A 25852-nucleotide genomic window follows, 5' to 3' on the forward strand; every position below is an offset into this window, starting at 1 on the left:
TAATGACCTCAATTTGGACTTCGAGGTTGTTAACTTTTTTCTTATTTTTCTCTGGACATCCCCCTGAAAATAAGATCTGATGTTTTCCAGACATGGTTTCATTTAAACATTAAAAAGGAAAAACCCTCAGTAAACACATGTTCACATAGCATAATCTCCAGAAATGTAAATTGCATCCAGTCCCCTTCAACTAGGAAGGTCAGAGATACCCATATAATTGCTTTGCACCATGCTGTGAATGATGGGTACCACGTTTATCTACTTAATGTTTCCAAACTACTGGCTAGCACAAAACCCAAAGGTTTTGAAGGGATATTTAAAACATGTTATTCTGAATCACTTATTTGTTTTTGAAAATGTTTATTTTTCATTTTATTCTCAAAATGTACTAACTACTCTGAAATCAAGAGGAAGATGCATATGATTTCATTTCGATTTTGTCTCTAAACAAAGGGTAAGGCTCAGCCTGAGATGGAAGGTCAAGGGACTCTGTCAAGGTTTTGCTGCTAGTTAGTTGTGGAGGCTGGATGAATCCACATCTTTGGCCTTTAATAGTTATGCCCCTTCCTCTAAGCCATGATGCCTGTCTGCATGAAAGGATTTTAACTTGATGAAACCAGAACAACAAAGTAGGCACAGTCCAAAGCAGAGGCTTAGAAGTTGTATGCTATGGCTGAACACAAGCAAAGGAATAGCTAAGTGAAGAGACCCATGGGACATTGTCCAAGCAATCAAATCCCAATGTAAAGAACATGTTGAAACCACTCACAATGGACAATCTGCTCCTTGAAAACCTCCTAAAAAACTAGACATCTTTCAATCCTTACAAAACAGGAACACCTTAAAGTCCGTGAAAATGCAAGGAAGTTCTGGGAAGTAAAAGAAGCATGGTTAAATGTATAAGCAGGGCACCAACCCATGGTTCTTTTGCAGATGTGAAGAAGACCTAATGGAAAATCATTGTCTACAGGAATGCCATGAACGGGAAAGCTGAAAAGGAAACGATTACTTTGTGATCATTTATTCATTCTTATGGAATGTCTGTTATGTGCCAGGCTTTCTCCTAGGACAAGGATAGATCAATGAATATAATAAATGAAATCCTTGCACTGGAGTGTCTGGGTGGCTTGGCCCACTGAGCATTTGACTCTTGATTTTGGCTTAGATCGTAGTTTCAGGGTTGTGAGTTCAAGCCCCCCCTATTGCTCCCTACTCAGCGGGGAGTTGGCATCTCTCCTTCTCCCACAGGGAAAGGAGTGAACACTGACTGAGTGCACACTATGGCCCAGCACCAAATTAGGGTGCTTATCTAACTAAATTAACTTTGCTTACCTACAGTTAATACTCTGAGCAAATTTTCAAGGTAATTATTAAAATTCTTCTTTTCATTGGAGAAGTCATGCTTAGAGAGGTAAAATAAAAGGCATGTTTGCAAACATGTTTGCATAGTGACAATGAAAAAATACAACCCTGTTGCCAACTTCTTAGATGAACCTAATCCTATTTCCAACCTTTTGTCAGGGAACACACATAGAGTTTGGAATTACAAGAGCAAGGTCCAAATCCTAGCTCCTTATTGCTTATTTGATCTTGGGAAGTTCTACAATGACAACTACTATTTAGTGATATACAGGGAGTGTGCTAAGTACTCTATGTAAACTGTTTTGTTTAATCATCATGACAGGCCTATGAGGAGATAGTATTATCCCCATCTCATAGATTAAATTAAATGATTTGTTCAAAGCCATTCAAACCTAGGTCTATAAACCCAGGTGTTATAATTATTATACCTGAGCTCTAGACTGTTCTATAATTGCCTCGTTGAGCTTTATTTTCTCATGATTCTGAGGATTATGTCAGGTGACATATATAAAAGAACTTTAGAAAAGCACTGAACTGCCTAGAACACTAAGTGACACTCAACAAATGTTTCTTAACATTGAAGTTCAGGGAATTTGGTGACCTTGGAGCAAACGAACGACTCTAAAACAGCAGTTCATGAGGATAAACACTGTGAAATGATAATGGGAACTGGCAATGCTGAACAGATGTCACTAATCATACCATTTTTTAGCGTTCAGTGCCCTGGAGAAGACACACCAAGGAAGCATAATCCTCACCTATTGCTGGCTCAACAAAGAAATAACATATTTATGTCATATGTTCCAAGGTGAACCTTAGGGTATTTGGAAATACTTGAAACTGTAGAGTAAAAAATTTTGAAATGGGTTTACCTCCTATTACTACATGCCCTTTGTTTTCTTTTTAAATATTGTTTTAAAAATTATGTAAGTAATACATCACTGCAGAATATCTGGAAAATATAGAAAACTGTGAACACTGAAGGAGCTCTTACAACTCCTTCATCCAGAACTTAGAATTCCTGAAACCAAGGGACCCGAATTCTAAGTGACTAGTAAATATCAGCTGTTTGAATGTATATTTTTTCTGTGCAGTACTTTTTTTTCTATGGTTAAGAATGTCTTGACAAGCTTCCTCAAGCTGAATTCATTTCTTGGAATTATGTTATCTCTATTATTTCTATGTAGCCTGTTTGTTTCTGTTTTTTAAACTTATACACAGAGGCGCCTGGGTGGCTCAGTGGGTTAAAGCCTCTGCCTTTGGCTCGGGTCATGATCCCAGGGTCCTGGGATGGAGCCCCACATCAGGCTCTCTGCTCAGCAGGGAGCCTGCTTCCCCCTCTCTCTCTGCCTGCCTCTTTGCCTACTTGTGATCTGTGTCTGTCAAATAAATAAATAAAATCTTAAAAAAAATAAATAAGTAAACTTATACACAGTATAACTGTGTGTCAGAGGAATGGATGATTATATTAATGGCTTTTAACAGTGGGAATTACAGTAACAACACAATATCCTGGCTTAATTAAAAGCTACATCTTTTCATCAAACACGTAAGAATTTCCATGTGTTCAACTGTTCTTGGGAGTAATGCCCCTGCTGGCAGGGAATTTCAAAGTATCAACTCAACTTAAGCAAAACCCCTTTTGAATGGTTGGGCTTTCCATCCTTCTGATTAAAGATGGAAGACAGAGAGGCACATTATACTTCATGTTTTCTTTTACATATTTAACACATGCTTTTCTAAGTTTTCAGGCTATTCCTTTTTACTGTCATCATTTTTTGCATGTGTCACTTCATTAGGCTTTGTTTTTATTTTGTTTACAAGAGACTCAAAATGGAAAAGTTACAGTAAATGCTACTCTGATTGCGTGTGGTGGGCAAACTTACTCGAGGGCACATAAAGCTAAAATGGCAGCTCTTAGCCTTGCAGCCCAAGTCATTTTGAAAAATCTAAGAAGAAATTTTATCTAGTATTTTGCAATTGAGTTTTAGTAGTCATTAAAGAGAGCTTTACAATGCCATGTAATTGATATGAACATATAATTCTAAATGGACATATCTGTAGTTGCCTAACACATTACCTGATATACAGCAGACATTCAATGAAGAGTGGGCAGTACTGTCACTTACGGCCGTCAGTCACATACTCAAGAATATGGAGACAGTGAGGTCCGCTATTCCAAATACCACATAAACTCAAGTAGTGCATGTGGGCTCTAATTTGGGGTTTGGAATTTTAGTGAAGCTCCCCTATCTCTACCCTGGGAGATTGTTATTGTGTTGTGTGCTAGCCACAGGAGGGAATCTAGCTGAGTACATAAACCATTTGTGTGAACCTACAGATGAGAAAAAAATATTGTTACAGTGAGGATTCTAGGCACAAGTGCAAGGAAATGTTGCAGTCTGGTTGTTGTGCATAATGGAAACACAGCATTTCTCTTTCTCTTGAATGACTGCTTCTTCCTATCGAGTTATAAAAATAAACTATAACTCTTAAGGCAAGTTTGTCTCATTTCTACTCTACAACAGAATTTTATCAGCTTAGTGCCTACACCTTGACCTGAAATTCAAGTTTAGGCAATGGTGAAGAATAAAAAAACACTAAAATCTGGGAAGAACTATGTTCAGGGCCTCTTTTCTGCTTCATTACTGTGTGACCATGGACAGTTCCAGTTCCCATTTCCTAGCTGTAAAATGAGGTACTACTACTACTACTTATTTCAGGGTTTGGGTGCAATTTAGTAAGAAAATGCAGGTTAGAAGCATTCTGTCAACCCTGAGGTACTATGCTAAGGATTGTGAACAGGTAATTATTATTTTCAGCATTATATTTTTGTTAATAGTATGATAGATCTATATTGCTTAACATAGGTTTTGATACTTATGTTGCCAACCCAGAACTTTTTTGCCAGGGATAAAACAGATAATTTTTTACAATCAGGAACAGCATATTTACGTGATTTTTCCTTCTACATAATCTAAATGGTTACTGGGAAATTGAGATTAGAAACTAAACAATGCTTGAACTGCCCAGACGCCAAGGCCTTGGTTGATGACCCACAAAGAACAAAGAGGGACAAATGAAAATGTCTGTCCCTCTTCACAGCACAGCAAATGACCAACACAACCATTGTTCAAGGTCTTTAAGGGTCATATCATCATATCTGGTGCTAGAAGTAACTGGATTTCCATGTCAAGTTACTTAAAATGAAAATAGAGATTAAAAAAAAACCCACTTAAAAAATTAAAATTGTATGTATTTAAAATATACAACATGATTTTTTTTATTTTATTTTATTTTATTTATTTATTTGTCAGAGAGACAGACGGAGAGCGAGCGAGCACAGACAGACAGAGAGGCAGGCAGAGGCAGAGGGAGAAGCAGGCTCCCTGCTGAGCAAGGAGGCTGATGTGGGACTCGATCCCAGGACGCTGGGATCATGACCCGAGCCGAAGGCAGCCGCTTAACCAACTGAGCCACCCAGGCGTCCCACAACATGATTTTTTGGAAGAGTTGTTCAACATTAGGAAATTATTAATGATACACATATAAAGTAAAATGATTACTACAATCAAACTAATATATCATCTCTTCATATAGTTTAAATTATATAGTTAAAAGGGTGGTGAGAACACTAGCAATCTATTCTTTTGGCAAATTTCCAATATTTAATACAGTATTATTAACTATAGCCATCATGTTGTACATTAGATTTCTAGATGTATTCATCCTACGGTGTGGCAACTTTGTTCCCTTTGACCACTATCTCATTTCCTCTACCGTCCTACTCCTGGTCACCACCATTCTCCTTTCTGCTTCTATGCTTTGAACTTTTTAGGTTCCACAAATAAGTGAGATCATGAAGTATTTCTGTGTCTGGCTTATTTCATTTAGCATAATGTCCTCCAGCTTAATCCATGCCATCTGTCACAAATGGCAGATCTCCTTTTTAAAGGCTGAATATTATTCCAAAGTCCATTATTCCACTGATAGGACATTTAGGTTGTTTCCATATCTTGGCTACTGTGAATAATGTTGCAGTGAACATAGGAGCACAGATATCTCTTTGTGGTACTGACTGTATTTCCTTTGAGTATATACCCAAAAGAAGATTGCTGGATCATACAGTAGTTCAATTTTTAATTTTTTGAGGAACCTCCATACTGTTTTCCACAATAGTTGTATCAATTTACATTCCTACCAATAGTGCACAAGGTTCCCTTTTCTCCACATCCTCACCATTATGTACTTGTTATCCTCCATCGTTTTGAAAACAGCTATCTTAACAGGTGTGAGGGACTATCTCATTGTGGTTTTCATGTGCATTTTCCCAATGATTACTGATGTTGAGCATCTTTTCATATACCTGTTGGCAATTTATATGTCTTCCTTGAAAAGTTCAATATCCACTCATGACAAAAACTCTTAACAAAATATAGAAGAAAATCTCTTCAGCATGATAAAAGCCATTTATAAAAAGCCCCAGCTAACATCATAATAGGGAAAAATTGAAGGCTTGTCCTCTGTGGTCTGGTACAGGGCTTGCTCCTGTCACTTCTATTACACAAAGTACTAGAAGTGCAAGCAACAGCAATAAGTAAAGAAAAAGAAATAAAAGCCATCCAAATAGTTGAGGAAGAAGTAAAATTACCTCTGCAAATGATATGATTCTATATGTAGACAACCCTACACACTCCACACACAAATCAGCAGCAACAACAACAACAACAACAACCCGGTTAGAACTAACAAATTCTGTAAAGCTCCAGGATACAAAATCAATATACAAAAATCAGTTGAATCTATTTGTACCAATAATGATTTAACCAAAAAGGAAATCAAGAAAAAATTCCATTTATAATAGCATCAGAAAGAATAAAATACTTGGGAATAAATTTAATCAAGGCAGTGAAAGATTTGTACACTGAAAACTATAAAACATGGATGAAAATAATTGAAGAAGACACAAATAAATGGAAAGATATCCCATCTCCATGGATTGAAAGAATTAATATTGTTAAAATAACCATACTACCCCAAGTGATGTATGGATTCAATGCAATCCCTACCAAAATTCCACTGGCATTTTCCACAGAAATAGAAAAAATAATCACAAAATTCATAAGGAACCACAAGAGACTCTAAATAGCTAAAACCTTGAGAAAAAAGAACAAGGTTGGAGACATCACACTTCTGGGCTTCAAATTATATTACAAAGCTATAGTAATCCAAACAGTATGGTACTGGCCATAAAACCAGACACAAACCGATGGAACATAATCAAGAACCCAGAAAAAAAACAAAGCATAAATGATCAATGAATTTTCAACAAGGGCACTATGAATATACAATTGGGAAAGGACAGTCTCATCAATATATGGTTCTGGGAAAACTGGATATTCAGAAGGAAAAGAAGGAGACTGGACTCTCATCTTTCATGATATTTAAAAAAAACCCTGAGAATGGATTAAATACTTAATTATAAAATCTGGAATTGTAAAATTCCTAGAAGAAAACAGAAAAAAAAACTCCTTGACACCAGTCTTTGAAATGATTTTTTGGATAAGATAACTGAAAGCTCAAGGAACAAAAGCAAAAGTAAAAACAAATGGGACTGCATCAAACTGTAAAGGAAGTGATCACAAACTGAAAAAAATATTTTTAAACTATATATTTAGTAAGAGGTTAATATTCAAAATTTATAAGGAACTCTTACAACTCAATAGCAAGTCAAAACCAAAAAACCAGTCTGAATAAAAAATAGGCAGAGGATCTAAGGAGACAGATATTCTTCCGAAGACACACAAAAATACAATTTTCAAGACAGAAGTTTAAGTTCTAGACTGCAGGGTACTTGGATTCCTCCAGCCTGGATTAGTGTAATGTGGTCCCAGTTTTCCAATATTCTGAGCGTGGTCCCTCAGTCTCAACCTCAATGGACAGCAAGTCTCTACAAGCTTCAGATCCGCCGTGCACAAACAGTTGTCTGTGAGCTCCAGGATACAAATGATGGCACAAGCATGTGCACTATGGAGACCTCCTCAAGTTACAAACTTACAGCAAAGTTTTCAGGACAATTAAGCATATAGTGTGACAGCAAAGGACCACAATCTTTAAAAATGATCAAATTAAGTTATTTTTTAGGCTATTTTTTAAAAAGCCCCAAATTAAGCTATTAAATCTTTGAAAATACATACTTAAATATTTTCTTACCTCCCTCAACAAAAAGCAAGCTCCACAAAATCACCCCTCTCCAACACGTCTAAAAAACCAACAAAATGAAAGAAAACAAAAATTTTCAACTCTGGGGGTGCTTGGGTGGCTCAGGCGGTTAAGTGTTTGACTCTTGGCTTCTGGTTGCGTCTTGATCTCATGGGTCATGCGATCAAGCCCTGTGTCAGGCTCTGTGCTTGGGGCAGGGGAGGGAGGATTCTGCTTGGGATTCTCTCCCTCTGCCCCTCCCCACATGCATGTGAGCACATGCCCTCTCTAAAAAAAGCAAAATTCCCAACTCTGCATTGTGGTGAAAAGTCTTTTTGAAAAAAGCTAGAGTAGAGAGGTGAGCAGTACTACCCAGAAATAGGCCAACTCTATCTCCAGTTCCCCAAATTCAGTAATTTGGTATGCTTTGGTGAGATCTGTTTTTCTCTCTTCACATCACACACACACACACACACACACACACACACACACACACACGAGGGCAAGAGTACCAGCATTAACTCTCATACATCGGGGGACAACAGAGAGAAGAAGCCTTAGTAACATTCTACTTCGGGGCCTCAGAATATAATCCTGGTGCCGCAGGCCTGGTATTTGCCTGTGTTTATCAGTTTGGAACAATTACCACTGAGCTGTCATATGACTGGAAGATAGAAACTTTACTGGTATTTTAAAAAGTGACAAGATTTCTGTTTCAGTGAACAATCCCAGAAGATACTGTCTTCATTTTAACATAAAATGTTTTAGATCTCCAAACCCGGACAGAAAAAGATCCCCACATATAAAGGATATACAGCTCTACTACGCTTTTTCTCCCCAAATTTGAAATAAAAGATTTGAAGATCCAAAGCTACATTAATGCAAATATCGGTCTGTTGCAAGTATACTTTTTGATTAAATTGGCATACATCAAGTACAATTAGAAAGGTTATTTATAACGAAGAAATACATAATTCTGCATCTTAATGGGAATGACAATTACAGCTGATGGTTGCTAATTAACATTACTTCTTTTGCTTTGGGTGTCAGATATTTCCTGTATAATCTTTATTGCTGGCAATGGACATACCTAATTCTGGAAGGTACAAAAGGGTTAATTATCAGTAACAGCTGTGCTCATAACAAATTAACTCGTAACCTGACCAGTTCTGGTTTCACCTTGGAGACCAGAGGATCCAGTAGAATCTGTAAACTCTGATCCAGCGTCCTGACTGGAGAAGTATTTGTTGAACTTTCCGCTCAAAGGTGCACCTCCTCACCAGGTGTTCAGAATGACAGGGAGAAAAGCCCCAGGTGATGGGGGTTTGGGAGGCGTTGCCTGTTTCAGGCAAGCAGAAATGCATGGCCCTGTTTGGTTCAGCAGCTCCATCCTCTTGTGCCAATGTGACCATTGTGGTTTCTCTCTTGGACAGCTCTGGGGTGTCTGATCAATGCTGGAGGCCAGAAGTGAATGAAGAGAAAGAAGCACTGCAGCTCTCAGCACAGAAAACTATAAAGCTCTCTTTGCTTGTGCTGTAAATTACCTATTTATTTTGTTAGCATGAGATAGATGAATATTTCTACATATAAAGGTGCCCAGCTAAAATCAGGATAAGTGATATTAATGGCCTATGGTCAGTATTATTGAACCTCCAAAGCAATAAACTTTATGAGTCAATAAATATTACATTTGCAACATAGTTAACATTCCTTTACTGTCTCTAGCACTTATTACACATTGTAACCGCAAGTCTACAATACATTATTCATATTTGGGGTGTCACCAAGTGATGGATTGCTGCGGGAGAGGCTGTCCTTTAAATAAATCAACAAATAAAAATGCAAATGTTAACATTTTCAGCCACAACTTTTCCCATCTTGAATGGGGAATGAAAATTTCACATTATATTGACAGGCAGCAGAGAGAACAATTAACAGCCCACATTGTGAATGAGAAAGATGACTTTGCCACGCCTGGTTTTATCACCGGCATGGGGGACAATATGGGACTCTTCGAGGTGTTAACGCTTTTCAGAGAACAAAGGAAAACCTATTTCCCACCACCATCTGTCCCACCCCCATCCTCTTTTCCAAGTTTGGAAAATTCTGGGAATATAGGGTAGATAGGCTTTTACTCTTCTCAGTACGTTCAAAGGTTTGTTGGGATGAAGAATAAACAGAGTTTTGTTTTGCATTAAGAGTTTGCATGTAACTGAAAAGTAGTCTATAAAAAATGCCTTTTCTACACTTTGAAATAAAAATAATTCAAATAATTCTGATTCTGAAATCTGGAAAGCAACCACTGTGTCCTCCTGGTAACTGATTTTCATAGTACTGAATCTTTTTTTTCAACTCTGCACTTTGTATAATAAACCTATAATATGCCATCATGCATTTCTAAGGATGAAATCCAGTGTGTTACACATTGTTTTATTTAGCCAAGTACTCATTATTTATGAAACCTCTGTGAATCTATATTTAGCTGATTTGCAGTATTAAGAACTAACTGATACAGAATCTCTTTTCTAAGGTCCATAAATATGAGTCTTCACAGCAATTCTAACGTGGGCTTGTAAAACTGTACGAAGTTGATATGGTCCATTCAGAAAATCTGTGCTGAGAATGTTCTACAAAACTCTTACTGGGGAAACATTTTATTCTTTTTCATGCTTCTCTCTAAACTGAAATGCAATCACCAAAAACACATTAAAGTAGTGTTAAAGAGCTCGCTTTAATCTTCAATAGGAAAATTCACTAAGACTGAAAATCCAGACCATTTCTCCTCTTTTCCCGTAACTTCTCCAGAGGAAGCCCTCAAGGTGACTGGGATGGATCCTCTTTGAGCACAAGCATTCAGCCCCAACGCCGAGTGGTCCAAGGAGGGACCTCCTGCCCTCAACATTTCAGAACTGACAGCTCAATGTGGGTACTTGGAAAATGCTAATAAGGGCAGCATTAAAAATAAAAGAAAGGGGTAGTGGACAAAGAACATGGTAAACTATATATATATTTTTTTTTTTTTGCTGTGGGTCACCTTCAAAATAAGGAGGTTGTCATTGTCAACTATTATAGTATTTAAGATAATGGGCTTTGGAGTCTGAAAAGCTAGTTCTACGTCTTATTAGCAATGTGACTTTAGGCCAGTCACTCAATCTCTTAGTTTCCTAATTTTGGAAATGAGAATGATAGTAGTACCACTTCCTAAGGCTCTGATGAAGATTAAATCAGACAGTCCATACAAGGGTGGACACATAGTAGGTGTCTAATAGATGGCAGTCATTACTGTCCTCTGTGTTAGGGTTATTTCCCAAAAGTTCTTTATAATTAAAATTAAGTCTTAAAATCTACGTTCATCTGATAAGATGCTGGGAATTTAAGTGCTCAAACAAGCACATTCCCAAGGAAGCTGAAACTAAGCCCATTTGGTGTTGCTGTTTATATAATCAGCCTTAAATGTATAATAGGTGGGTGGCTTATTGGATGTGAAAAAAATTTTAATAATGTATTTCTTTTCCTGACTCCAGAAAAGGCTGAGCAAATTCTTAACTCTTCAAATGTCTCTGGTATCCATAAATGTTGACAGTCCTTTAAAACTGTAATACAAAACCCACCATAATTTTCAGAATCAATGAATTCAATTAGTTAAACTTGAAGTCCAAGTGTATAACAATTCTGCGACAAACTGGGAAAGACCTGCTGTGAAGCACATTTTCTGATGAAAGATAGGATTAGCTTTGTGTTTTTCTGGAAATCCTTGCCAATTACCAGTTTCAATTAAGGCGAGGCATGTGTAAAGGAAAGAGCTCTGTGCGATCAACCTGGCCAAATCTAGATGCTTCCAAATAAGGCCTCTCTCTTGAGTAACAGCTCTTAAGAACTGTCAAAAGTTTTCCACTCTTTATTAAATGACTCCCTGCCCCCCAAAAGGCTCTTACCTAGAGAATGTTAAACCAAAGAATCCCTGAGGCTTACCGAGAAGTGTCATGCTGCAGTGCTGATGAGCTTGTGATTCCAAGCTCCTTTTGGCTTCCTATTGTCGTCATAGGAGATGTGGATGCATCTTTTGTAACTCCTGCCACTGTTCCTGTATGAACAATAAAAGGAATTAATTTGGGCATTCAATAAAAGGAAATGGAAAAGTCCATTCTGAGCAATATATTAGACATTCCAAAATCCCTAAGCTTTAAAAGTAAGCTATTTTTTTCCCTCTGAAATGAAACAATGGCAGATGGGAAACTCAGTGGGTTGTTTTTGATTTTGTAAAATCAGAGATCCACAGTATCATGTTTAAAAAAAGTACCTCCGTGCAATAACAGACTGGCTACTGATTTTGTTTTTAAACCTGATGGCCTGTCATCTTCCTGCTGGTTTGAGTTTACCGTGAAAATGACCAAGAAGGTAGATTGCTTTATTTTGTTCCCTTTAACCATTCTAAGAAAACATCTTTCGTCTCTCTGAGTCCAGCACTTTGCACCTCCAAACCCCCCAAGTTAAACTGCTCTTACCCCTAAAACTTTCAAGGCAGACATAAATCTTGAATGCTTATTTCAAAGACCTGGACACTGGGCTAAAACAAGTGTCTGATTGGAAAAGATGTTCACCTACCCATTCCAGGGCTGATTTGGTCTCTGTTCCTTTCTAACAAGCAATGTTCAGTTAATAATTATTTTTCTCCTCTGGAATGCTAAATAAGATGGCATGGGCAGAAAGATTTTTTTGTTTTTGTTTGTTTTCTAATTATTATTTCTAATAACAATAATTTTCTCCTTCTCCTCTTCCTTCCTAATATTATTTCCCAAACAACACAAAACATCCCTGTCTTTTTCTTGCAAGACTGTAAGAATTTCACCCACAATTTTCTTCTGGTTCCTGGAAAACTACAGCCCAGGCTGCTTAAAGAAATTATTTGGGAAGATTTACTCTTTCTTCGAGGAAAGTGTAACTATTCAAATAACATGAAGACAGCTTTGGTGTGTTGCAAATACCAGACCCTCAAATGCCAAGAATATAGTATTCTATATTCTGGGAATGGTACCCTTTCTCAGCATTATCAGAGAAAAATCAGACCCAGAGAAAGCAAGAGTCTTCTATGTGCAGAGGTTAGCATCAAAACAGTCACCATGATCCTTGGTATTCAAAAGCTATACTTAATACTGGCTGTTCTCTATTATGTATAGATGTAAAAACTAGCTACCTAAACCCATAATCCTGTCTTCTTTGTATACACAAACCCATGGGACCCTGAACCCAAACTAGTATATTTTCATACTAGACACAAACTCCATCAGTACATGCAGTGCACCAATCAGTAAATATTTACCAAGTACCTAATGATCGGCAAGGGCTGGTGTCAGGATTAAGCTCAGAGTTAGTTTAGGGGATGGTAAAGAAGACGGGAGAGTAAGAACATGAGATACTCTGAACAACCTGGTAAAGAATCACAAATAACCCAAGGCAGTATAAGGTGACAACAGCTAACAGATATGGTATGCTTAGTATGTGCCTGGTACTGCTCTAGGCCTCTGCCATATACCATTTATCTTTTTTTAAAACAGCTTCATTATAATTTGAATACCATAAAATTTAACCATCTTAAACTTACCAGCTTGATAAATAGTAGTAAATTTATATAGCTTGTGAAAGCATGACCACAACCCAGTCTGCTTGAGATACTTTCCCTCACCCCTCCCTCTGCTCCTCCTCCGTGTGCACGCTCTCCCTCTCAAATAAATAATTTAAAAAATTTTTCATGGGATTGACTTATTTCTTTTTACAATCTGATTTTAGAATATTTCCTCACTCCCCAAAGTTCCTGTTTTGTTCCTATCCCTCCTCTAGTTCTCTCTCTCTAGTTTTGCTATTTCTAGAAATTAGTTGTATTTATTCTCATAAAACCCCTTAGCAATAGATAACTATTTTTACATCTCATTTACAGATAGGTAAAATAAGCCATAGGGGACTTACATGACCTGCCCAAGGTCACAAAGCTAGTTAAGTGATGGAAACAATATTCATGTCCGGATGATATGATCCCAGAGTTCTACTTTCAGGCTATTCCCCTGTAACAAACGATACAACAAGTCTGAGAAATTAAGAAGTGGGAGAGATCATGTATGGCTGTAGGATTAAAGAAGATTTGATGCAGGAGGTGGTAATTTGATAGGAAGGAATAAGGAGCATGGAATTAGCAAAAGTATTCAATTAAAAACCCTGAGGCTAAATATTTAATGTATTCAGGAAATATTTATTGAGCATCATTATGTCCTTGTACCTTGCTAATCACTTTAAATCACTTTCCATGTATTATCTCATTATTCCTTCCAACATTCCTTAAATTATATTATTGTCCTCATTTTATAGATAAGGAAGTAGAAACTGAAAGGTCAAGCAGCATGTCCAGTATCACACAGCTAGTAGGAACGAGGCTGGGTTTTGACTTTGTAGTGCAAACTAATCTTAAACACTGTGCTAGTTGGCCTCAAAAATAAAACACAGCAGCAACAAACACAATTAAAAAAAGCAAACTGGTCTTTGGAGAGATTACTTCTGTGGCAGACCTTGGAATAGAGTGGGACAGAGAGAACGGAGGCAGGTAAAGCAGCTCATTACTACTACAACTGTCTAGGTAGAGTCCTGGGTGGTGTGAGGGGAAATTAAAATGTGTAAACAGGAGTAGAAACAACTGAGAGGGATTGTGGGTAAGGTGAGGGAAGAAGATATGCCTGGTGAAAGAATAATTATCTCTGCAATTACTATTATAGAAGACTTGAACATTAGTCTTATTTAATCTGTTTTGATCCTTCTATCAAAAGTTTAGTTGGGATAACTGACATTTGATGAGGACAACTTAAAGAAGGAATTGTAACAATTGTGACAGAGTGCTCAGGGACTCCTATGGAATCCATGAATACACTTCATGAATGTGTGACTCCCTCATAATTGCAGGCACAGTGATGTGTGTATGTGTGCCCATTACTCTTTAAGGAAAGGGGCCATAGCTTTCATCAAATTCTAAAAAGGCATGAGACCCCCCAAAAGTTGAGAATGATTGGTCTAAGACATAGGACAGGCTTATTCCTTTTTCTTAATTCTTTAAGTGCTATTCCTTATTAAGTTTCTGGGAAGTTACATATCAGCTTTTAATTATACTCATTTCTTCTACAAAATTTGATTTCATATTAAGTATACCAACAATTACATACAGTTATGCATATTCATAAAACTACATACCTGTTTACACACACACACACAAAGACAACATATGCATTTTAAAAATAAAAGTGCACATGGCGCCTGGGTGGCTCAGTTGGTTTAGTGTCTGACTCTTGGTTTCAGCTCAGCTAATGATCTCAGGGTTGTGGGATCAAGCCCCACGTCAGCTGCTGGAAAACTAGTAGATGTTATATGTTCAGTGGCTGGAAAACTAGTAGATGTTTTATGTGCCATTTCAGGCCTATCCTATAAAAACCTTCCACGTGTACTCTATACCTTCCTACTTCTTGCTGACCTGTTGTGGCAGGGCCACTTAGTAAATATACCAGCTTTGTGGGCCATTAAGCTTCTGTTGTAACTATTCAACTCTGTTATTGTAGTATGAAAGCATCCATAGACAATACATAAAAATGGAAATCGCTGTCTTCTAATAAAGCTTTATTTACAAAAATAAGCAGTGGATGGGATTTGGCCATGAGCAAAGTTTGCTAACCTCTATACTCAAGGTGATCATGGAAGAAACTTCTCGTTTCTTAAGCCGTTGATATTTTTTCTATTTGTTACCATATTTTAGCCTCGCCAACTAAATATAGCTGCTATGAACATATTTGTAACTTAATTATTGTGTGTATGAGATTCTCTCTAGTATATATATTTAGAAATGGAATCTCTTGGATAAGGGGTATTTGTTCTTTATCTTCAATAAATAATGCAAAACTGTTTTCCAAAGTGGTTGTATAAATTTACACTCTGATCAGCAGACAAGCATTCCTGGTGCTTTAGTCTTGCTAACACAAGAATGATAATGAAAATACAACTTATCATAATTTGTGGGAGGCAGCTTAAAACAATGTTTAGAGAGAAATTTATAGTTTTACATACTTATATTAGAAAAGAAGAAAGATTTAAAATCATTGATCTCAGTTTTCAATTCAAGAAGCTAGGGAAAAAAGAGCTAATTAAACCCAAATTAGTATAAAGTAAATAATAAAAATACGAACAAGAATCAATGGAATAGAAAACAAGCACATAATAGACAAAAATCAACAAAAAGCAAAGGTTGTTTTTTTTTCTTTAAAAAGCCAGTAAAATTGATTACCCCTTAGCAAAGCTGATCAAGAGAGAAAATTAAAAATTACCAATATCAGGAATGAAAGAGGTATATCACTACAGATGTTAAGTGCATTAAAGAAAAGGCATGTTGTGAACAATTTTAAGCCAATAAAATCAACAACTTAGATGAAATGAGCAAATCTTATGAAAAGCAAAATTTAGCAAAATTGAACACAAAAAGAAATGACAAATCTGAGTAGTCCAATATCTGTTAAAGAAAAATAAAATCCAAAGTAAGAAAACCCATACACACACATACCATCACCATCAACGCTAACAACAAAAGCAACAACTCCAAGCCAGATGTTTCAGTGGTGGATTCCATAAAACATGTAAGGAAGAAACAGTACCAATCTTACACAACCTCTTTCAGAATACAGAGGAGAGGGAAAATACTACCTCATTTATTTTTTTAAAATTGTGGTAAAATACACATTTGCCATTTTAACCATTTTAATGTGTAGTTTGTTGGTATTAGGTCCATTCACAATGTTGTACAACCATCACACGACCTAGTTCCAGACGTTTTTTATCACTTCAGACAAAAACCCTGTAACAATGAAGCAGTCATTCTCCATTTTCTTCTCCTAAGTCCCTGGGGACCATAAATCTGCTTTGCCTGTTTTGGATATTTCGTATCAGTAAAATCATGCAACATATGGCCTTTTGTGTCTTGCTCCTCTCAATTAGCATAATTTTTTCTTTTCTTTTTCAATTTTAAGTAGGCTCCATGCCCAGCAATGGAGTCTAATGTAGGGCTTGAACTCATGACCCTGAGATCAAGAGTTGCATGTTCTGCGGACTGCCGGCCAGGTGTGCTTCCCCTTCATTCTACTGATATGTGTGATATATTGCACCAGTTGGTTTTTGTGTGTTGAACTACCTTTGCATTCCTGAGCTAAATCCCACTTGGTATGTAATTCTTTTAATACACTGCCGCATCCAGTTTTATTAGTATTTTATTGAGGAGATTTTCATCTATATTCACAAGTGATATTGATGTGCAGTTTTCTTTTCTTATAAAGTCTTTGTCTGCCTTTGGCATCAGAGTGAGGCCTGGAATAAGTGAAGAAGTGTTTTTGGGGAAGAGTTCCAGAAGGATTCATGTTAATTCTTTAAATATTTGGTAGAATTCACCAGTGGAGCCATCTGCTTCAAGTCCTAGGCTTGTCTTTTTTGGGGGTTTTTGATTGATGACTTAATCACTTCACTTGTTTGGGCCTATTCAGATTTCCTATCTTTCTTGAGTCAGTTTTGGTAGTTTGTGTGTTTTTTAGGAATTCGTCCATTTCATCTATGGTTGTCTAATTTGTTGGCTTTCAATGTGTCTATTGTTTGGCTCAACTATTACTTTTTTATGTCAGGTGTGTTCATTTGGTTTTTAATGTTTATAAGCAATGTCCTACGTGTAGTTGCTTCTCTGTCCTGAGAGAGGTCAGGCTTAGGGAAAACCCTGTGTGAATCGTTTAGGGAATAGACAGGTGAAAAGAGACAAACACAATTCCTTGAGAACAAGATCTATTCTGCTTTCTCTGGGACTAGATGCTCATACTTGGAACTCAGGATGCCATCTTCATGAATGCTGCCATGCAAGGGTTGGGGATGGGACAAGGCTAACTTAAAATTCCACAAAGTTCTCCTTCTATGTTTCAGTGGCCTTTTTGCTGGCTAAGCATTTGTTTGATTTTTATTAATCTTTCACTATCTTTCAGAGTTCTGATAAGGCTGATTCTGGCAGTTTTGCCAGTATTTTCAGTATTTCTGGGAGTTGAAGGTGATGGGGGGAGTGCTTCTGGAAGTCCCTACTCTGCCATTTTTGCTGACATCCTGACTTATTTATGACACAGCATAACTCTGTTACCAAACCCTGACAAGGTCATTACCAAAGAGATATTACACACTAATATCTCCCAATCAGTGTAATTCATCAAATTAACAGAATAAAAAAAAGAAAATGCATGGTCATCTCAATAGGTACACAAAAAAGACCTGATGAAATTCAACACTCATTATGATAAAGACGCTCAGCAAACGAGGAGGGAACTTTCTTAACCTGATAAAGAGTACTTATAAAAAACGTTCAGCTAAAATCATACTAAATGGTGGGAACTGCTTTTCCTATGAGATCAGGGCTTCCTTATGGAAGTTCACTTTTACCATTTTATTCTACATTGTAATAGAAGTTCTAGGCAGTATAATGAGATAAGAAAAAGATATAAAAAACATAAAGACTGGGAAAAAAGTAGTTGTTATGGACTGAATTGTGCTTCCCGAACCTGCCCAAATTCACGTGTTGAAGTCCTAACTTTCACTGTACCTCAGAATGTGACTGTATTTGGAGACAGGACGTTTAAAGATGTAATTAAGGCTAAAAGAGGTCATACAGATGGCTTTTAATCCAATATGACCCTTTGTCTCTAAAGAAGAGAGAGACAGGAGGTGCCTAGGTGGCTCAGTCCCTTAAGCAGTGGACTCTTGGTTTTGGCTTTGGTCAGGATCTCTGGGTTGTGGGACTGAGCCCTGCATTGGGCGTGGAGCTCAGTGCAGAGTCTGCTTTAGATTCTCTCTCCCTCCTCCCTCCAGCTCATGCTCTTTTTCTCAAATAAATAAATAAAATCTTAAAAAAAAAAAAAAAGGGCAGGGGAGAGACACACCAGGGATGTATTCTCATAGAGAAAAGGCCATGTGAGGATACAGAAGGCAGCCATGTGCAAACACAGGAGAGAAGCCTTGGGAGGGAATGACTAGAAAGGAACATGAGTGAGCTTTCATGAACAACAGAAAAGTACTCGATCTTAATTGTATGGGTGTATACAATTGTCAAAGTTTATCAAACTGTACATTTGAGACCTATGTAGTTTTACTGTATGTAAATTAAATCTCAATCAGAATAAAATAAAAATTTTAAAAACCGTACAGTTTTCTTGATTCCCAAGGCTGTGCTGTTTTCAAGACCACACTCTACTGAGCTTTTTGACACTGTAATCAATCAGCATAAAGACTCTGAAGGGACAAGCATGTACACTTCTTAATCACTGTAGGTACTGAGGTCCAAAGGTCTAACTGATCAAATCTTTACGGCTGGGAAATAGGGCAAAGTCACAGAACGAGAAATCTATCTGTCTATCTATCATGTTACACCAATTCATTCAAGAAATATATGAGTACCTACTACATGTTAAGCAATGTTGTTATGGGATACAACAGTAAAACACAGAGTGTTCATATTCTAGTGGGAAAAGATACAAAATATAAAAAATTAGTAAATTATAAAGTATTTTGAGATACTTCTATTATAGAGAACGGGAAATGTAGAGGCTCTGGTTTAAGGGAAAATATTTCATATACAGCAACTTCAACTCTTGCGTTTGAATTCCTTTTTTTTTTTTTTAAAGATTTTATTTATTTATTTATTTGTCAGAGAGAGCGTGCAAAAGCGGGCAGAGTTGCAGGCAGAGGTAGAGGCAGAGAGAAGCAGGCCTCCTGCTGAACAAGAAGCCCAATGCGAGACTCGATCCCAGCACCCTGGGCTCATGACCTGAGCTGAAGGCAGAGGCTTAACTGACTGAGCCACCCAGGCGTCTCTTGAATTCCCTTTTAAGAGGGACTGAGCACCGGTGCCTGGGTGGCTCAATGGGTTGAGCCTCTGCCTTCAGCTCAGGTTATGGTCCTGGGGTCCTGGGATTGAGCCCTGTATCAGGCTCTCTGCTTGGCGGGGAGCCTGCTTCCCCCTCTCTCTCTGCCCGCCTCTCTGCCTACTTGTGATCTCTCTTTATCAAATAAATAAATAAAATCTTAAAAAAAAAAGGGGGGGACTGAGCAGGACAATTTAATCTACATGTCTGGCTTTATGCATAGCACTATACTATTCCTTTCTTCTGTGTTCTGTTGATAAAGGCATCAACTTTTAATAAATATTTTAGCTCAGAGTTCTCAGAATCAGAAGTAATATCTTGGGATGCCTTTTCTAATGATTAAACATACAACAATGATGATGATATTAATAATAAAAGAAACAAATAAGTATTCTTTAGAGGCAACGTGGAAATGCCTTCTAGACTTTGGATACTCCAACTTGTTTATTTCTTTAACATTGTCACCTATATTAATCCATCATGGACTACAAAGAACATTCATATCATTGCAGGCACAGGCTTATTTAGAGGAACAACTAGGAGTTTCAAGATTATTTCTCATTTCAGATGAGTCTATAATAATCCTCTTCTAGTAAAAGAAAAATGTGTTTTGGAGTCCCTCAGGGGCCGTCAAACAGTGATAGCTGCTGTATATTATATAGCCAAAAAAAGCCCAAAGACAAAATGGGAGGCATGGTCAATGCCATCAGTTAAATCCAAATTACTCTAGGTTTTGCCTCTCTTGAAGTTTTAAGAAGACTCAGAGATCCATGGAGAAGGAACAAATAGGCATAGCTCTAACTATAGCAGGGGGCTTTGGGATGGCTTTGCAGTCTCGCTTAGAAATGGGCAATGCCAAGCCCTGAGGTATAACATTTCGATTCTGGAACATGTCTGCTCAGTGGCCTCACGGCCTCTGCTAGCCTGTCAGCATCACAGAGAAAAAAAATGCCCTCAGCTTGGAGGACTCTTATGAAAGGGAATCGGTGATTGATAAGAAAAGGGCGGTTAGAGGCAAGCTGGGAGAGGGAAAGAAAAACAAAAAAACAACCACCGCCAAGTAGGGAGGAAAAAAGGAATGAACAGTGTTGTATTTCCAGATTTGTGCCTTTGGCTTAAAAGTTCTTGACTCAAGTTTAGATTTTCCTAAGTAATGTCTCCTTGTTCCACATAGCTCAATAAAGGCAACTAAAATAGAATATACCAAGCACTGATGATTGAAAAACAAGTTATATTTTAAGTATGATTCTGACAAAGCTGTACACGTTGTTGTGATCTCAAGGTTGTTTCTTTCTTTCTTTTTCTTAATTAATTAACACATAATGTATTATCTGCTTCAGGGGTATGGGTCTGTGAATCATCAGTCTTACACAATTCACAGCACTCACCATAGCAAATACCCTCCCCAATGCCATTCACCCAGCCACCCTATTCCTCTCTTCCACTCCCCCCCGCCCCCGCAAAGGTCTTTTCTTAAGAGTCAGGTCTTTCTTTATATATTTAGTATCAATAAAGTTGACAGAATGGTGAGGAGGACAGAAAAGGTAGAGGATTAAGGGACAGATAATAAAGATTAATGGTCCTGCAGTAAACATCCTACGTGGTACTTAATGATTAAAGACAACAAAAGAAACGAAGAAGAAAAGTAGGTTAAAAAATTTAGACACACTAAAGAAGGAAAAGCAATTAAGGAGCCACTAAACCAAGCAGTGTGACTGAGGCAATTAGTGCTAGGTTACCGGCCTTATGTTACACAGGGTGTCCAAACCCCTTGCAGCACACTTGTAAAGCCCATCTCCCATCTGGCTGTGCACCACTGGAAAGGCCACTGCCGTAACTGTTCTGTTGTGTGATCTGCGCATACCAGCACTGCCATGAGCAGAAGGACTCAGACAGGCAGCTGCAGCTCCTCAATGATCAGCTATACTGTAATTTGGCAATGGCTCCATATCAGAATAAAAGAAGAGAAAAATACATGACGATCCTCTTTTTTTTTTTTTTTTTTTAAGAGAGAGAGATGGAGTGCATGTGCATGAATGGGGCAGGGAAGGGAATAGGAGAGAGGGAGAAGCAGAGAGAAAATCTTAAGCAGGCTCCATGCTCAGTGCAGGGCTTGACTCAGGGCTTGATCTTATGACCCTGAGATCATGACCCGAGCTGACTTGGAGAGTTGGACACTTAACTGACTGAGCCACCCAGACACCCCTTACATGATAATCTTATAAGTAGAAAAAAAAAGTCAATTCCTGTGAACACCTTAAAACAAAACTCTCTTAAAAAAATGAGAAAGATTATTTTTTTTCCACTGCAACAAAACAAACTCCCCCCCCACACACACACACAAAAAAGGAAAAAAGCTAACCAAAAAAAATAAAACCGTGAGTGAAAACTGTTCCTGAAAACTTTGCAGAATTGTAACAGCTTTGTCTTGGTTAAATTGATTGGTATAGCAACATTATAAAATGACTATTAGGATTCATTGTGCACAACAGAAAGTGCTGAAATGTCAGCAGACTATACAGCAAAAAGTAATGGGTTCTGAACCCCTGTTAGTCAAAAATGATTTTGTTTCAAATTAGAAATTGATTTTTTTTGGACACAAGCCCTTTCCAGTCTTATAGCTTCCGTAGCTGGGCCCGGGGGAGATTAACCTCCAGCACTGTAAGGGCTGGCCTGATGGTACCTTTCTCAAAGTGCCTTTTCAACTGCAGCCTTCTAATGCAGCTGTGGTCTTAACCAATAACACAAGTCATTTGTCCCTTTGCTATTACACTCCATTTTTCTCATTTTGCCATTTTATTTTCATGCTGGCACACAACACAAATTTGTTGACAAGTTAACAGAAAACTATGTTAAGACTTGCAGGGTAACTACCACACACACCAGTTTTGATTGGTTCTCTATTCTCCAAAGGGCAATGACTAAGAAGAGAATACGAGTTTCCCATCTCTCAAGGACTCACAGAGAAAATAAAGAAGATTCTATCTCAGAGATGAAGTCTCCTCAATCTCATTTTTGTTTCTGGTAGCAGAATCTACAAAGATAAAAGTTGTTCTAAGTTGTTCTAATGCAATGGAAGTCTGTAGAACTTCTGCCTTATGTAAAAAAAAAATGTACTTGCTTTTCAAGATGTGGATAGTTCCTTTTCAGAATCTTGGACTAATTATCATCTCTTAGTTATTTGGAAGAAGATTAAACATCTTCTAGATTAATCATAGTTAAAACTAAAAATCATGACAAAGGTGGCAGGTGATGAGAGCGTGGTATACAAGGTCTTCTATTAAACCGCTGCCCATTTTTCAAACAAATGAATGTAAGAGTGGCCAGAGAGATTACGGAAAGTTGGTTGCTTAGTACCAGAGTGGGGCACGTGCCAGTCCAATTAAAAAAAGAGGTAGATATGTGGATGGAACTAGAGGGTGTTATGCAAAGTGAAGTAAGTCAGTCAGAGTAAGACAAATACCACATGATCTCACTCATGTGTGGAATTTAAGAAAGAAAACAGACGAACATATGGGGGGTGAAGAAGAGAGTAAACAAGCCACAAGTGACTCCTAAGGAGAGAGAACAAATGGAGTTGATGGAGGGAGGTGGGCAGAGGGATGGGCTGGATGGTTGATGGGGATGAAAGGAGGGCACTTGTGATGAGCACCAGATGTCGTATGGAATTGATGAATCGTACTGCACTGCGCATTAATTACCTAAAATATAAAGTTAAAAAAAAAGGAAGGAAGCCCGGGTTAATGGTTGTGAGCAGGTAAGAGAGATATTTGGGGAAAAGGTGTGAGCAGAGGGGGCTCCCAGACTTGTTGTGGCCCTCTCTTGCCTGCGCATCTCTGCACAAGGAAGCTTGGACTGGCCGCTCTGCTGGGAAGCCCTTCTCTTGATAATTTCAGGAGAGGTGAAGCCATAAGCCATTCCAGAAACAATGAGGAAACACAATTAAATCTTGACCACTTCGCTCAACATTTCAGTTATTTTATAATTGATTTTTAAGAAAAATATCTGTGACATCTGGGTGCCTAGCTGGCTCAGCTGGTGGAGTGTGTGACTCGATCTTGAGGTGGTGAGTTTGAGCCCCATGTTGGGTATAGAGTTTATTTAAAAATAAAATCTTAAAAAAAAATCTGTGACATCTAAAGTAGGAAGAATTACTGGCACTTAAAAGACTGCTAGGCAATATATGTTTTAGACTTACGAAGTTTCGTTTCAGCTACAATGTAGAATTGTCTATGACCTCTCCTTCACCCTTCCCATATTTCTAGTTAATCGAGGATTAACTATAGTTGTTAGAATTTATGCTCCCAGCAGAAATTTACATTCAATTTCCGGTCCTCTTTACTCACTTTGAACATTATTTTATGCCTATAACCATACTTACTGTTAAATCAGCCTTACAGTTTGCTGCTTGCAAAGAGGTACAAATCGGACAGTTGCTTATAAGAATATTCTAAGAGAAAGGCTGACGTGATTCAGTGATGTAGCAGATGTGCCACCTGTAGCCTTGCAGACACACGTCAATTGGCAATAGACTTAACTCTTGTTCAAGGTGATAAAAATCATCTGGAGTTCATGGCTAGCACCCACCAGCAAGAACTGGCCCCAGAACAGCTTCTCCTTTTGCTACGTATAGATGTTAAACTTACCTCTTTGGGGTCGATATGTATCTTTCTTTTGACATGTCCATAGGGTATCATCTTCTGTATGTGATTGAAACCCAACTTTTTTCTTCTCTCTTCTATTCTCACCGCTGTTAGGGGACTCTTGGTATTTTTTGATGGACGATGATGCTCCCAGCAGCCAGCCATCACATTTTGACTTCAATAAACTGAAAAGAATAAACATGAATGAGCTGTAGAGAGCACAGATGGGGGGTATATGATCATATAAAGGCATATAAATTCAGCATGAGTTGAAATGCAATTCACGGCAGCAAGAACTTCTTTTTCTTATTTTTTATTGAAGTATAATTTGAATAATTTACCGAAGGTCTATTTTGTATCTTGCCACAATAATTTTAGAGAAGAAATGGTCTTTATCCTCAAAAAGCTTATATTTGGAGTTGGGGAAATGAGACTCAGACCCATGAAACTGCTAATAAAGCCACAGAGTATGACTAAGAACCAGAATATCTGTAGAAATAAAAAGTACGCTAAAACAAGACTTGCATAACTAAAATGTTTCCAAGTACTAAAATTGAACAGTAGGGATTAAAATATCACCAATTTGCTTCAAAATGCATTTGTGTTTCTCATTTTCAATTGTTACAGTATTTATTATGTGCCCAGAGTGTGTGCAGAGCAGTACAATGATGCATGTGGAATAGCTGGTCTCTGTCCTCACATAAGTTCATTATGAAGTCAACAAGGCAAGTATGGAGTAAAAGGAATTTTAATGAAAATAAACACATGTGCATATGTTTTTCTCTCTAATAAACTGTGTTCCCACCATTAACACATTTCCTTTTGTAACATTTTGTTTTTTAGGGAGAAGTGTCCCAATGATGTATATTCCTTACTATTCTACCAGCCTCTTCCTTTACACTTAAACTCACCACAGACTCATGACACTTTGGTTTTGTCTTCCCCATGCCCAAAAACAATGTAAGAGTCAAAGTGAAAAAAAAAAAAAAGAGAAGACATTTAATCAAAAAGTAGAGTCTAAATATTAAGGTAGTTGAACTCCAGAAGTTGAATATAAGAATATAAGTATATAAGGTGAATAAGTTAACAGAGTATTACTGGATCCATTGCTAATCTCAGGGCTCTTGACCAGGATTCAAATCATGTAAACCCATCCAAGTCACTGGGCTTCTATTTTATGTTGATCAGAATTTTTAATAATGTTTGCTCATATCATAATTTACTAATAAAAATCAAGACATTAAATGGCTTTATGTTTGGAATGATATAAAGAAACAATAACTACTAGTGGTATGGCTTTATACGGGCATAATGCAGTATATTAAATTTATACTCTTAAAAAAATTTATTTTTTAAATACCAGAACTCAGGGATCACTTTCCCATGTGGACTAACCAGTGGATGTATATCTTAGCTCATATAACTTCTATTTATGGGAAAGGAAAAGGAAGAGAATAAAACTACCTCACTGTGAATGTAAGATAATTTTACTTTAACCTAGAAGCTCCAGATGTAGGCAAATCCAAGGACTACATCTCTGCCTTTTCTTTTTTCTTTTCTTTTCTTTTCTTCCTTCCTCTATCTCTCTTTCTTTCCTTCTTTCTCTCTTTCTTTCAAGACAGCATGCATGAGTTGGGGAGGATGGGGAGGGGCAGAAGGTGGGAGAAACGGTTAGGGAAAGAAAGA

The 25852-nt window shown here is 37.6% G+C and overlaps 1 protein-coding gene across 2 annotated transcripts in view; it reads right to left on the reverse strand.

Moving 5' to 3' along the window:
* The window catches only part of KIAA1328, a 318181-nt gene that overhangs the window by 40953 nt on the left and 251376 nt on the right, over positions 1–25852 (reverse strand). For both annotated transcript variants that reach the window (XM_080821739.1, XM_080821740.1), the window contains 2 exons: positions 24170–24351; positions 11536–11647 (listed from right to left, as the gene is read on the reverse strand). In XM_080821739.1, the coding sequence (XP_080677865.1) occupies positions 11536–11647; positions 24170–24351 (294 nt within the window). The remainder of the gene's footprint in view (positions 1–11535; positions 11648–24169; positions 24352–25852) is intronic.

This window comes from Martes martes (assembly GCF_963455335.1).
Source record: "Martes martes genome assembly, chromosome: 13".
Lineage (NCBI taxonomy): Eukaryota > Metazoa > Chordata > Mammalia > Carnivora > Mustelidae > Martes > Martes martes.